Raw genomic sequence first — 15,606 nt, forward strand, 5'->3', positions numbered from 1 at the left:
ACAGAATCCACAGAATCTCTGACGGTTCTTGGAAGACTGGCATCTAGGAAGTTCTAGGAAGAGGGGACCCAGACCTGGGTCGATGTAGGGGGAGGAGCTCTATAACGTGGGGGTTATTTATTCGAATGGGCATACAGAGTAAACTCATTCTCATGAGTCCCAAATGGCAAACTATTCACTCGTTAGTGGCACCTATTTTCCTATGGGCCCTGGTCAAAAGTAGTGCATTTTATAGGGAAAAGGGTCAAATTTGAGACGTGTACATTTTGCCAAAGTTCTACTTTTTCTTTGAACCTTTATTTAACGAGGCAAGTCAGTTAAGAACAAATTATTAATTTCAATGACGGCCCTAGGGAACAGTGGGTTAATTTGCCTGTTCAGGGGCAGAACAACAGATTTGTACCTTGTCAGCTCGGGGGTTTGAACTTGCAAGCTTCTGGTTACAAGTCCAACGCTCTAACCAATAGGCTACCCTGCCGCCCCTCCAATCTTACTACTAGGCTACGCTGCCGCCCCTCCACTCTAACCACTAGGCTACGCTGCCGCCCCTCCACTCTAACCACTAGTCTACCCTGCCGCCCCTCCACTCTAACCACTAGACTACCCTGCCGCCCCTCCACTCTAACCCCTAGGCTACCCTGCCGCCCCTCCACTCTAACCACTAGGCTACCCTGCCGTCCCTCCACTCTAACCACTAGGCTACCCTGCCGCCCCTTCACTCTAACCACTAGGCTACCCTGCCGCCCCTCCACTCTAACCACTAGGCTACCCTGCCGCCCCTCCACTCTAACCACTAGGCTACGCTGCCGCCCCTCCACTCTAACCACTAGGCTACCCTGCCGCCCCTCCACTCTAACCACTAGGCTACCCTGCCGCCCCTCCACTCTAACCACTAGGCTACCCTGCCGCCCCTCCACTCTAACCACTAGGCTACCCTGCCGCCCCTCCACTCTAACCACTAGGCTACCCTGCCGCCCCTGCTGAGCGAAGCAAAGTAGGGTCAAACCATTCCCTCCCAACCTCGCCCCCGATCTTTCTCCAGTTATACAATGTTATGAGGCTTAATTAAGTGAACTCAGTTATGGAATTAGCACACCATGCTCCAAATACTAACTGACAGATTAGAAATGGGTGGTTAGGTTTGAGTATAAAGGTCAAAGATGGGCTCCTGGCATGTCAACAAACTGTCCCACCACTCCAGGACAGAAGGAGAGCTGTGTTTGGTGTTGGCTCCTCTCTCCTATCCTCCCTCTCTCCTCTCCTCCCTCTCCCCTCTCTCTTCTCCCATCTCTCTCTCATCTGTCCTCTCCCATGCCCTCTCCTCTCCTCTCCTCTCCTATCCTCTCCTATCCTCCCTCTCTCCTCTCTCCTCTCCTCTCCTCTCCTCTCCTCTCCTCTCCTCTCCTCTCCTCTCCTATCCTCCCTCTCTCCTCTCCTCTCCTCTCCTCTCCTCCCTCTCCCCTCTCCTCTCCTCTCCTCTCTCTTCTCCCATCTCTCTCTCCTCCCTCTCCCATCTCTTTCTCCTCTCTCCCATGCCCTCTCTTCTCCTCTCTCCTCTGATTGCTGAGGCAAGAGATAACAAAAAGATTTTTAAAAAGTCAACTTTTAATATTACCAAAGTTAGGTGAACAAATGAGTGAAAAAAATAAAAAAATTTAACAATATTTGTAAGAATATTTGTTATAGTAAAATTCACAGTTTTCAGTGATTCATGAAATGAAACTGGCATAGCTACTCTGATTGAAGAAGAACATTCAGTGGAGTGAAAAATACAACACAAAGAAATGAACAACGACGAAATGTTCGAATTAAAAATAACATCAGCAAATATACCAGGCTGCAATTGAAATGTTTTTTTATAATTGAATTCAGGTGCTCCATGGGGATGTGACAGAATGGTGTATTTACAGAGCTCTGTGGTGCCAGTCGTGTTGGTGCCAGCCGTGTTGGTGCCAGCCGTGTTGGTGCCATCGTGTTGGTGCCATCGTGTTGGTGCCATCGTGTTGGTGCCAGCCATGTTGGTGCCAGCCGTGTTGGTGCCAACCGTGTTGGTGCCATTCGTGTTGGTGCCAGCCGTGTTGGTGTCTGCCGTGTTGGTGCCAGCCGTGTTGGTGCCAGCCGTGTTGGTGCCAGCCGTGTTGGTGCCATTCATGTTGGTGCCAGCCGTGTTGGTGCCATCGTGTTGGTGCCAGCCGTGTTGGTGCCAGCCGTGTTGGTGCCATCGTGTTGGTGCCATCGTGTTGGTGCCACCGTGTTGGTGCCAGCCATGTTGGTGCCAGACGTGTTGGTGCCATCGTGTTGGTGCCATCGTGTTGGTGCCATCGTGTTGGTGCCATTGTGTTGGCGCCAGCCGTGTTGGTGCCGGCCGTGTTGCTGCCAGCCGTGTTGGTGCCATCGTGTTGGTGCCATCGTGTTAGTGCCAGACGTGTTGGTGCCATCGTGTTGGTGCCAGACGTGTTGGTGCCATCGTGTTGGTGCCAGCCGTGTTGGTGCCAGACGTGTTGGTGCCATCGTGTTGGTGCCATCATGTTGGTGCCAGACGTGTTGGTGCCAGACGTGTTGGTGACGGACGTGTTGGTGCCAGCTGTGTTGGTGTCTGCCGTGTTGGTGCCAGACGTGTTGGTGCCAGACGTGTTGGTGACGGACGTGTTGGTGCCAGCTGTGTTGGTGTCTGCCGTGTTGGTGCCAGACGTGTTGGTGCCAGACATGTTGGTGCCAGACGTGTTGGTGCCAGCTGTGTTGGTGTCTGCCGTGTTGGTGCCAGCTATGTTGGTGTCTGCCGTCTACCGGGAGGGAAAGCCACTCAAATACTCATCTTCAATGACCCCTTCAATGTGAACACCAATATATTGAGCCCTTCAATGTGAACACCAATATAATGAGCCCTTCAATATGAACACCAATATAATGAGCCCTTCAATGTGAACACCCATATAATGAGCCCTTCAATATGAACACCAATATAATGAGCTCTTCAATGTGAACACCAATATAATGAGCCCTTCAATGTGAACACCAATATAATGAGCCCTTCAATATGAACACCAATATAATGAGCCCTTCAATATGAACACCAATATAATGAGCCCTTCAATATGAACACCAATATAATGAGCCCTTCAATGTGAACACCAATATAATGAGCCCTTCAATATGAACACCAATATAATGAGCCCTTCAATATGAACACCAATATAATGAGCCCTTCAATATGAACACCAATATAATGAGTCCTTCAATGTGAACACCAATATAATGAGCCCTTCAATATGAACACCAATATAATGAGCCCTTCAATATGAACACCAATATAATGAGCCCTTCAATATGAACACCAATATAATGAGCCCTTCAATGTGAACACCAATATAATGAGCCCTTCAATATGAACACCAATATAATGAGCCCTTCAATATGAACACCAATATAATGAGCCCTTCAATATGAACACCAATATAATGAGCCCTTCAATGTGAACACCAATATAATGAGCCCTTCAATATGAACACCAACGCAAAAACCACAATATTCAAACAAAAATAGACAACAACACGATGTGCGTGTTGTACCTGACGTAAGTGGGTCCTACAGCTTCCACTTTTTTTTTTTACCTTAAAAAAACAAACACACATCTCATTGTTTTACTTCTTTATCTTCTCCACGTTGTTGTTGATGTTGTTGTTGTTGTTGTTGTTCTCTTTCCTCAGCGCTCGTGGGATGATCTTCTTCTGGACAAATAGTCTCTGGAGGAACTTGTCTGAGAGACTCAGAGGGAAATAACTATAAACGAAGTTCATGAGGCCCACGCCGGGCCCAGCGTAGTATCGGACCAGGGGCCTGGGGGAGAGCAGCGCCTCGCTGATGGTGTTGATGACTGGTGACAGGTCCTCGTTAGCCGACTGGGCGAAGTGTTGGAAGAGCTCCTTGGTCTCGTGCGTGTAGTCTTCCCCGTACTCCTCCAGCAGGCCTGTGGACAGGTTGTGGATCAGGCTCTTGTACTGATTCTCCCAGTACTCCTGGTTACCGGACTGACCTGGGATCAGAGGATATAGAGGGTTTGAGTTAACAGGGAGTTTCCTTTACACCGTAGGTTCTCTATCTTATTCCAGTACTCCTGGTTAATGGACTGACCTGGGATCAGAGGATATAGAGGGTTTGAGTTAACAGGGAGTTTCCTTTACACCGTAGGTTCTCTATCTTATTCCAGTACTCCTGGTTAATGGACTGACCTGGGATCAGAGGATATAGAGGGTTTGAGTTAACAGGGAGTTTCCTTTACACCGTAGGTTCTCTACCTTATTCCAGTACTCCTGGTTAATGGACTGACCTGGGATCAGAGGATATAGAGGGTTTGAGTTAACAGGGAGTTTCCTTTACACCGTAGGTTCTCTACCTTATTCCAGTACTCCTGGTTAATGGACTGACCTGGGATCAGAGGATATAGAGGGTTTGAGTTAACAGGGAGTTTCCTTTACACCGTAGGTTCTCTACCTTATTCCAGTACTCCTGGTTAATGGACTGACCTGGGATCAGAGGATATAGAGGGTTTGAGTTAACAGGGAGTTTCCTTTACACAGTAGGTTCTCTACCTTATTCCAGTACTCCTGGTTAATGGACTGACCTGGGATCAGAGGATATAGAGGGTTTGAGTTAACAGGGAGTTTCCTTTACACCGTAGGTTCTCTATCTTATTCCAGTACTCCTGGTTAATGGACTGACCTGGGATCAGAATATATAAAGGACTGAGTTAGTTTAAATTTAGAGCATGATTTAATACGTAGGTAAGAGCAATACATCATATTTGCCTCTAATAAGGTGCTAATAACATGCTAATAAGGCGCTAATAACATGCTAATAAGGTGCTAATAACATGCTAATAAGGTGCTAATAACATGCGAATACGGTGCTAATAACATGCTAATAAGGTGCTAATAACATGCTAATACGGTGCTAATAACATGCTAATGAGACGCAAATAAGGTGCTAATAACATGCTAATAAGGCGCTAATAACATGCTAATAAGGTGCTAATAAGGTGCTAATGAATGGCTAATATGGTGCTAATAACATGCTAATAAGACACAAATAAGGTGCTAATAACATGCTAATACGGTGCTAATAACATGCTAATAATGTGCCAATAACATGCTAATAAGGTGCTAATAACATGCTAATAACATGCTAATAACATGCTAATAAGGTGCTAATAACATGCTAATAAGGTGCTCATCTAGTTCCACACATGGCGAGCCAATCAGAAGAGACAGATTGAGGTACACCATGTGGTCACTCTACAATAAACGGGATGTAAATTACACACTATTACATCATCGTTGCTGCTATTAGCATGACATGATGTTTGTAACATGTAAAAACAAATGTTTGTCTTGGTTCACAAATGGTAATCGGCATAATGAGTGTATAAATAAAGATTTACAGTGTTACAACCAATCAACATCACATGTGACAGCTGCACTTCCTGTGTGGCTCTGTAGAGATATATATCTATCCCAGGGTCTAATACCACCAGATATATCTACACAGACTATATACAGGTCTGTGTTGTTCTGTAGAGATATCTATCTATCCCAGGGTCTAACACCACCAGATATATCTACACAGACTATATACAGGTCTGTGTGGCCCTGTAGAGATATCTATCTATCCCAGGGTCTAATACCACCAGATATATCTACACAGACTATATACAGGTCTGTGTGGCTCTGTAGAGATATCTATCTATCTATCCCAGGGTCTAACACCACCAGATATATCTACACAGACTATATACAGGTCTGTGTTGTTCTGTAGAGATATCTATCTATCCCAGGGTCTAATACCACCAGATATATCTACACAGACTATATACAGGTCTGTGTGGCTCTGTAGAGATATCTATCTATTTATCCCAGGGTCTAACACCACCAGATATATCTACACAGACTATATACAGGTCTGTGTTGTTCTGTAGAGATATCTATCCCAGGGTCTAATACCACCAGATATATCTACACAGACTATATACAGGTCTGTGTTGTTCTGTAGAGATATCTATCTATCTATCCCAGGGTCTAACACCACCAGATATATCTACACAGACTATATACAGGTCTGTGTTGTTCTGTAGAGATATCTATCTATCCCAGGGTCTAACACCACCAGATATATCTACACAGACTATATACAGGTCTGTGTGGCTCTGTAGAGATATCTATCTATCCCAGGGTCTAACACCACCAGATATATCTACACAGACTATATACAGGTCTCTGGTTTCCATAGTACTCTAGAGGTCAGAGTGTGAACCACTCCGTATTCAGGAAACCGCTGCCAGACAGCTAGATGTACACGAATGAGATCAGAGGCCGGTATCCACGACAACACACAGCTACAGTAAATAAAGATCAAACATCAGCGGAATCAAACTGCATGTTTCAAATCTTAACTGCCCAAAAAGGGCCGTTATTTCATGTTCATATTCTAGATCTTTTAAAGCGCTCGTCTCCCTTCGTTTCCACTCCTCTAGTCCCCATCCTGTCTAGCATCTCTCTGGCGTTAGTCCCCATCCCATCTAGCATCTCTCTGGCGTTAGTCCCCATCCCGTCTAGCATCTCTCTGGCGTTAGTCCCCATCCCATCTAGCATCTCTCTGGCGTTAGTCCCCATCCCATCTAGCATCTCTCTGGCGTTAGTCCCCATCCCATCTAGCATCTCTCTGGCATTAGTCCCCATCCCATCTGCATCTCTCTGGCGTTAGTCCCGATCCCGTCTAGCATCTCTCTGGCGTTAGTCCCCATCCTCTCTAGCATCTCTCTGGCGTTAGTCCCCATCCCATCTAGCATCTCTCTGGCGTTAGTCCCCATCCCATCTAGCATCTCTCTGGTGTTAGTCCCCATCCCATCTAGCATCTCTCTGGCATTAGTCCCCATCCCATCTAGCATCTCTCTGGCGTTAGTCCCCATCCTCTCTAGCATCTCTCTGGCGTTAGTCCCCATCCCATCTAGCATCTCTCTGGCGTTAGTCCCCATCCCATCTAGCATCTCTCTGGCGTTAGTCCCCATCCCATCTAGCATCTCTCTGGCGTTAGTCCCCATCCCATCTAGCATCTCTCTGGCATTAGTTCCCATCCCATCTAGCATCTCTCTGGCGTTAGTCCCCATCCCATCTAGCATCTCTCTGGCGTTAGTCCCCATCCCATCTAGCATCTCTCTGGCGTTAGTCCCCATCCCATCTAGCATCTCTCTGGCATTAGTCCCCATCCCATGTGTTGGATGTGACAACTTTTGCATATTCCCCTGCCACTGTGTGTTACACCCAAACCCTTCCCCCTGCTCCCCCAGGTTCCCCTCACCTATCTAGTATGAGAAGAGTAGAATGGTGGATGCAAGAACCCTGACCCCTGACCCCTAACTTCTGACCTCTAACCTTTAACCCTTACCTGTCTTGTATGAGGACGGTAGTATGATGGACACTTTGATCCCACAGTGTTCCAGCTATAACCCTAACCCCTAACCTCTGACCTCTGACCCTCACCTGTCTTGTATGAGGATGGCAGTATGGTGGACACTTTGACCCCCCAGGGTTCCATTTCGTGGCGCAGTGTGTTGATGAACAGGTTGAGAGCTGCCTTGGAGGCTCCGTACGCTGCTAGACAGGGGAACGGCTGCTCTCCTGGAGGGACACAGAGGGAGAGAGAGAGAGATACAGAGATAGACAGAGAGATAGAGAGACAGAGAGAGAGAGAGAGACAGAGAGAGACAGACAGAGATACAGAGAGAGACAGACAGAGATACAGAGAGATAGAGAGAGAGAGAGAGACAGACAGAGATACAGAGAGAGACAGACAGAGATACAGAGAGATAGAGAGAGAGAGAGAGACAGAGAGAGAGAGAGAAAGAGAGAGAGAGGGAGACAGAGCGAGACAGGGAGAGACAGAGAGAGACAGAGACAGAGAGAGACAGAGAGAGACAGAGAGAGAGAGAAAGACAGAGAGAGGGAGACAGAGCGAGACAGGGAGAGACAGAGGGAGACAGAGACAGAGAGAGACAGAGAGAGACAGAGAGAGAGAAAGAGACAGAGAGAGAGAGAGAGACAGAGAGAGAGAGAGAGACAGAGAGAGACAGACAGAGATACAGAGAGAGATACAGAGAGATAGAGAGAGAGAGACAGAGAGAGAGAGAGAAAGTGAGAGAGAGGGAGACAGAGCGAGACAGGGAGAGACAGAGGGAGACAGAGACAGAGAGAGACAGAGAGAGACAGAGAGAGAGAGAAAGACAGAGAGAGGGAGACAGAGCGAGACAGGGAGAGACAGAGGGAGACAGAGACAGAGAGAGACAGAGAGAGACAGAGAGAGAGAAAGAGACAGAGAGAGAGAAAGAGAGACAGAGAGAGAGATAGAGAGACAGAGAGAGAGAGACAGAGAGAGAGCGACAGAGAGACAGAGAGAGACAGATAGAGATATAGAGAGAGACAGACAGAGATACAGAGAGACAGAGAGAGAGAGAGACAGAGAGAGAGCAAGAAAGAGACAGAGAGAGGGAGACAGAGCGAGACAGGGAGAGACAGAGGGAGACAGAGACAGATAGAGACAGAGAGAGACAGAGAGAGACAGAGGGACCACAACGTCAGTATTTAATATATCTAAATAGATAATTGTTTCAGAGGGTTGAAGGGACGTGTTTATCCTACATGTTAACTATTTCCTCGAGTCATATCACGTTTTATTATCTTAAAAGTACTGATAAAATGTAAGTTACGCACTTTGCCCTTCGATTAATGCTTATTTTATATGGACAACATTAAAAGACGTCAGTAAAGATAAGAAAAGAACACTGGTTCATACATATGGAGGAGGAGGTGGAGGAGGTGGAGGAGGAGGTGGAGGAGAAGGAGAAGGAGGAGGTGGAGCAGGAGGAGGAGGAGGAGGTGGAGGAGGAGGTGGAGGAGGAGGAGGTGGAGGAGGAGGTGGTGGAGGAGGTGGAGGAGGGGGTGGAGGAAGTGGAGGTGGAGGAGGTGGAGGAGGAGGTGGGGGAGGAGGAGGTGGAGGAAGTGGAGGTGGAGGAGGAGGTGGAAGAAGTGGAGGTGGAGGAGGAGGTGGAGGAAGTGGAGGTGGAGGAGGTGGAGGAGGAGGAGGTGGTGGAAGTGGAGGTAGAGGAGGAGGTGGTGGAGGAGGAGGTGGAGGAAGTGGAGGTGGAGGAGGAAGTGGAAGAAGTGGAGGTGGAGGAGGAGGTGGAGGAAGTGGAGGTGGAGGAGGTGGAGAAGGAGGGGGTGGAGGAAGTGGAGGTGGAGGTGGAGGTGGAGGAAGTGGAGGTGGAGGAGGAAGTGGTGGAGGAGAAGTGGAGGAAGTGGAGTTGGAGGAGGAGGTGGAGGAAGTGGAGGTGGAGGAGGTGGAGGAGGAGGAGGAGGAGAAGGAGGGGGTGGAGGAAGTGGAGGTGGAGGTGGAGGAGGAGGTGGAGGAGGAGGTGGAGGAAGTGGAGGTGGAGGAGGAAGTGGTGGAGGAGGAAGTGGAGGAAGTGGAGGTGGAGGAGGAGGTGGAGGAGAAGTTGGAGGAAGTGGAGGTGGAGGAGGAGGTGGTGGAGGAGGAGGTGGAATAAGTGGAGGTGGAGGAGGAGGTGGAATAAGTGGAGGTGGAGGAAGTGGAGGTGGAGAATAGATAATTGTTTCAGAGGGTTGAAGGGACGTGTTTATCCTACATGTTAACTATTTCCTCGAGTCATATCACGTTTTATTATCTTAAAAGTACTGATAAAATGTAAGTTACGCACTTTGCCCTTCGATTAATGCTTATTTTATATGGACAACATTAAAAGACGTCAGTAAAGATAAGAAAAGAACACTGGTTCATACATATGGAGGAGGAGGTGGAGGAGGTGGAGGAGGAGGTGGAGGAGAAGGAGAAGGAGGAGGTGGAGCAGGAGGAGGAGGAGGAGGTGGAGGAGGAGGTGGAGGAGGAGGAGGTGGAGGAGGAGGTGGTGGAGGAGGTGGAGGAGGGGGTGGAGGAAGTGGAGGTGGAGGAGGTGGAGGAGGAGGTGGGGGAGGAGGAGGTGGAGGAAGTGGAGGTGGAGGAGGAGGTGGAAGAAGTGGAGGTGGAGGAGGAGGTGGAGGAAGTGGAGGTGGAGGAGGTGGAGGAGGAGGAGGTGGTGGAAGTGGAGGTAGAGGAGGAGGTGGTGGAGGAGGAGGTGGAGGAAGTGGAGGTGGAGGAGGAAGTGGAAGAAGTGGAGGTGGAGGAGGAGGTGGAGGAAGTGGAGGTGGAGGAGGTGGAGAAGGAGGGGGTGGAGGAAGTGGAGGTGGAGGTGGAGGAGGAGGTGGAGGAAGTGGAGGTGGAGGAGGAAGTGGTGGAGGAGGAAGTGGAGGAAGTGGAGGTGGAGGTGGAGGAAGTGGAGGTGGAGGAGGTGGAGGAGGAGGAGGAGGAGAAGGAGGGGGTGGAGGAAGTGGAGGTGGAGGTGGAGGAGGAGGTGGAGGAAGTGGAGTTGGAGGAGGAAGTGGTGGAGGAGGAAGTGGAGGAAGTGGAGGTGGAGGAGGAGGTGGAGGAGAAGTTGGAGGAAGTGGAGGTGGAGGAGGAGGTGGTGGAGGAGGAGGTGGAATAAGTGGAGGTGGAGGAGGAGGTGGAATAAGTGGAGGTGGAGGAAGTGGAGGTGGAGGAGGAGGAGGTGGAGGAGGAGGAGGTGGAGGAGGTGGTGGAGGAGGAGGTGGTGGAGGAGGTGGAGGTGGAGGAAGTGGAGGTGAGGGAGGAGGAGGTGGTGGAGGAAGTGGAGGTGGAGGAAGTGGAGGAGGAGGAGGAGGTGGAGGAGGAGGTGGAGGAAGTGGAGGTGGAGGAGGAGGAGGTGGTGGAGGAGGAGGTGGAGGAAGTGGAGGTGGAGGAGGAGGTGGAAGAAGTGGAGGTAGAGGAGGAGGAGGAGGAGGAGGTGGAGGAGGTGGAGGTGGAGGTGGAAGAAGTGGAGGTGGAGGTGGAGGAGGAGGAGGAGGAGGAGGAGGTGGAGGTGGAGGAGGTGGAGGAGGTGGAAGAAGAGGTGGAGGTGGAGGTGGTGGAGGTGGTGGAGGAGGTGGAGGAGGAGGTGGAGGAGGTGGTGGAGGTGGAAGAAGAGGTGGAGGTGGAGGAGGAGGAGGAGGTGGAGGTGGAGGAGGTGGAGGAGGTGGAAGAAGAGGTGGAGGTGGAGGTGGTGGAGGTGGTGGAGGAGGTGGAGGTGGTGGAGGTGGTGGAGGTGGTGGAGGTGGAGGTGGGGGAGGTGGAGGAGGTGGAGGAGGAGGTGGAGGTGGTGGAGGTGGAGGAGGTGGAAGAAAAGGAGAGGGGGAGGAGGAGGTGGAGGTGGAGGAAAAGGATAGTATTGAAACAGCTCTGATTGGTTGGTATAAGGATGGTAGTATTGAGACAGCTCTGATTGGTTGCTGTTGGGATGGTATTATTGACACAGCTCTGATTGGTTGCTATAGGGATGGTAGTATTGAGACAGCTCTGATTAGTTGCTATTGGGATGGTATTATTGACACAGCCCTGATTGGTTGCTATAGGGATGGTAGTATTGAGACAGCTCTGATTAGTTGCTATTGGGATGGTATTATTGACACAGCTCTGATTGGTTGCCATAGGGATGGTATTATTGAGACAGCTCTGATTGGTTGCTATTGGGATGGTATTATTGACACAGCTCTGATTGGTGGCATCACAGGACTTTTTGGGTGATGTCATGTAGCAGTTGGGGTCGAGAGCCCTGCCCTGCAGGATAGTATCTCTCCAGGAACAGGGTTGGAGAGCCCTGCCCTACAGGATAGTATCTCTCCAGGAACAGGGTTGGAGAGCCCTGCCCTACAGGATAGTATCTCTCCAGGAACAGGGTTGGAGAGCCCTGCCCTACAGGACAGTATCTCTCCAGGAACAGGGTTGGAGAGCCCTGCCCTACAGGACAGTATCTCTCCAGGAACAGAGTTGGAGAGCCCTGCCCTACAGGACAGGATCTCTCCAGGAACAGGGTTGGAGAGCCCTGTCCTACAGGACAGTATCTCTCCAGGAACAGGGTTGGAGGGCCCTGCCCTACAGGACAGTATCTCTCCAGGAACAGGGTTGGAGAGCCCTGCCCTACAGGACAGTATCTCTCCAGGAACAGAGTTGGAGAGCCCTGTTCTACAGGACAGGATCTCTCCAGGAACAGAGATGGAGAGCCCTGCCCTTCAGGACAGTATCTCTCCAGGAACAGGGTTGGAGAGCCCTGCCCTACAGGACAGTATCTCTCCAGGAATAGCATTGGAGAGCCCTGCCCTACAGGACAGTATCTCTCCAGGAACAGAGTTGGAGAGCCCTGCCCTACAGGACAGTATCTCTCCAGGAACAGGGTTGGAGAGCCCTGCCCTACGGGACAGTATCTCTCCAGGAACAGGGTTGGAGAGCCCTGCCCTACAGGACATAATCTCTCCAGGAACAGAGTTGGAGAGCCCTGCCCTACAGGACAGTATCTCTCCAGGAACAGGGTTGGAGAGCCCTGCCCTACGGGACAGTATCTCTCCAGGAACAGGGTTGGAGAGCCCTGCCCTACAGGATAGTATCTCTCCAGGAACAGGGTTGGAGAGCCCTGCCCTACAGGACAGTATCTCTCCAGGAACAGGGTTGGAGGGCCCTGCCCTACAGGACAGTATCTCTCCAGGAACAGGGTTGGAGAGCCCTGCCCTACAGGACAGTATCTCTCCAGGAACAGAGTTGGAGAGCCCTGTTCTACAGGACAGGATCTCTCCAGGAACAGAGTTGGAGAGCCCTGCCCTACAGGACAGTATCTCTCCAGGAATAGCATTGGAGAGCCCTGCCCTACAGGACAGTATCTCTCCAGGAACAGAGTTGGAGAGCCCTGCCCTACAGGACAGTATCTCTCCAGGAACAGGGTTGGAGAGCCCTGCCCTACAGGACAGTATCTCTCCAGGAACAGAGTTGGAGAGCCCTGCCCTACAGGACAGGATCTCTCCAGGAACAGGGTTGGAGAGCCCTGTCCTACAGGACAGTATCTCTCCAGGAACAGGGTTGGAGGGCCCTGCCCTACAGGACAGTATCTCTCCAGGAACAGGGTTGGAGAGCCCTGCCCTACAGGACAGTATCTCTCCAGGAACAGAGTTGGAGAGCCCTGTTCTACAGGACAGGATCTCTCCAGGAACAGAGATGGAGAGCCCTGCCCTTCAGGACAGTATCTCTCCAGGAACAGGGTTGGAGAGCCCTGCCCTACAGGACAGTATCTCTCCAGGAATAGCATTGGAGAGCCCTGCCCTACAGGACAGTATCTCTCCAGGAACAGAGTTGGAGAGCCCTGCCCTACAGGACAGTATCTCTCCAGGAACAGGGTTGGAGAGCCCTGCCCTACGGGACAGTATCTCTCCAGGAACAGGGTTGGAGAGCCCTGCCCTACAGGACATAATCTCTCCAGGAACAGAGTTGGAGAGCCCTGCCCTACAGGACAGTATCTCTCCAGGAACAGGGTTGGAGAGCCCTGCCCTACGGGACAGTATCTCTCCAGGAACAGGGTTGGAGAGCCCTGCCCTACAGGATAGTATCTCTCCAGGAACAGGGTTGGAGAGCCCTGCCCTACAGGACAGTATCTCTCCAGGAACAGGGTTGGAGGGCCCTGCCCTACAGGACAGTATCTCTCCAGGAACAGGGTTGGAGAGCCCTGCCCTACAGGACAGTATCTCTCCAGGAACAGAGTTGGAGAGCCCTGTTCTACAGGACAGGATCTCTCCAGGAACAGAGTTGGAGAGCCCTGCCCTACAGGACAGTATCTCTCCAGGAATAGCATTGGAGAGCCCTGCCCTACAGGACAGTATCTCTCCAGGAACAGAGTTGGAGAGCCCTGCCCTACAGGACAGTATCTCTCCAGGAACAGGGTTGGAGAGCCCTGCCCTACGGGACAGTATCTCTCCAGGAACAGGGTTGGAGAGCCCTGCCCTACAGGACATAATCTCTCCAGGAACAGAGTTGGAGAGCCCTGCCCTACAGGACAGTATCTCTCCAGGAACAGGGTTGGAGAGCCCTGCCCTACGGGACAGTATCTCTCCGGGAACAGGGTTGGAGAGCCCTGCCCTACAAGACAGTATCTCTCCAGGAACAGAGTTGGAGAGCCCTGCCCTACAGGACAGTATCTCTCCAGGAACAGGGTTGGAGAGCCCTGCCCTACAGGACAGTATCTCTCCAGGAACAGGGTTGGAGAGCCCTGGTGTAGGGATACTCTCCAGGAACAGGGTTGGAGAGCCCTGGTGTAGGGATACTCTCCAGGAACAGGGTTGGAGAGCCCTGCCCTACAGGACAGGATCTTGTTAGCACTATTATTTAGCTTCGCGTTTAGTTTGGTATTTTGTTGTTTTAGTTCGGTGATCATTTAATAAAGGAAGGAAAATGTACACCCATCACGCTGCACCATGGTCCACTCACAACTGGTTTACGCCCCTGAACGCTGCACCATGGTCCACTCACAACTGGTTTACGCCCCTGAACGCTGCACCATGGTCCACTCACAACTGGTTTACGCCCCTGAACGCTGCACCATGGTCCACTCACAACTGGTTTACTCCCCTGAACGCTGCACCATGGTCCACTCACAACTGGTTTACTCCCCTGAACGCTGCACCATGGTCCACTCACAACTGGTTTACTCCCCTGAACGCTGCACCATGGTCCACTCACAACTGGTTTACTCCCCTGAACGCTGCACCATGGTCCACTCACAACTGGTTTACGCCCCTGAACGCTGCACCATGGTCCACTCACAACTGGTTTACGCCCCTGAACGCTGCACCATGGTCCACTCACAACTGGTTTACGCCCCTGAACGCTGCACCATGGTCCACTCACAACTGGTTTACGCCCCTGAACGCTGCACCATGGTCCACTCACAACTGGTTTACTCTCCTGAACGCTGCACCATGGTCCACTCACAACTGGTTTACGCCCCTGAACGCTGCACCTTGGTCCACTCACAACTGGTTTACTCCCCTGAACGCTGCACCATGGTCCACTCACAACTGGTTTACGCCCCTGAACGCTGCACCATGGTCCACTCACAACTGGTTTACTCTCCTGAACGCTGCACCATGGTCCACTCACAACTGGTTTACGCCCCTGAACGCTGCACCATGGTCCACTCACAACTGGTTTACGCCCCTGAACGCTGCACCATGGTCCACTCACAACTGGTTTACTCCCCTGAACGCTGCACCATGGTCCACTCACAACTGGTTTACTCCCCTGAACGCTGCACCATGGTCCACTCACAACTGGTTTACTCCCCTGAACGCTGCACCATGGTCCAATCACAACTGGTTTACGCCCCTGAACGCTGCACCATGGTCCACTCACAACTGGTTTACTCCCCTGAACGCTGCACCATGGTCCACTCACAACTGGTTTACTCCCCTGAACGCTGCACCATGGTCCACTCACAACTGGTTTACGCCCCTGAACGCTGCACCATGGTCCACTCACAACTGGTTTACTCTCCTGAACGCTGCACCATGGTCCACTCACAACTGGTTTACGCCCCTGAACGCTGCACCATGGTCCACTCACAACTGGTTTACGCCCCTGAACGCTGCACCATGGTCCACTCACAACTGGTTTACGCCCCTGAACGTTGTGGAA

The 15,606-nt window shown here is 51.1% G+C and overlaps 1 protein-coding gene across 2 annotated transcripts in view; it reads right to left on the reverse strand.

The window, feature by feature from the left end:
- Positions 1-1,587: 1,587 nt before the first annotated feature.
- Positions 1,588-15,606, reverse strand: part of LOC118944412 (corticosteroid 11-beta-dehydrogenase isozyme 2-like) — a 52,372-nt gene continuing 38,353 nt past the window's right edge. The window contains exons 4-6 of one of the 2 annotated variants that reach the window (XR_005039675.1): positions 7,533-7,670; positions 3,538-4,033; positions 1,588-3,471 (exon numbers count right to left, since the gene is read on the reverse strand). Coding sequence is in view for 1 of the 2 variants with exons in the window: in XM_036963437.1 (XP_036819332.1) it covers positions 3,642-4,033; positions 7,533-7,670 (530 nt within the window). In the remaining variant the exon portion in view is untranslated. The remainder of the gene's footprint in view (positions 3,472-3,537; positions 4,034-7,532; positions 7,671-15,606) is intronic. The other variant, XM_036963437.1, reaches the window with a different exon arrangement.

Source organism: Oncorhynchus mykiss, chromosome 26 (genome assembly GCF_013265735.2).
Source record: "Oncorhynchus mykiss isolate Arlee chromosome 26, USDA_OmykA_1.1, whole genome shotgun sequence".
Lineage (NCBI taxonomy): Eukaryota > Metazoa > Chordata > Actinopteri > Salmoniformes > Salmonidae > Oncorhynchus > Oncorhynchus mykiss.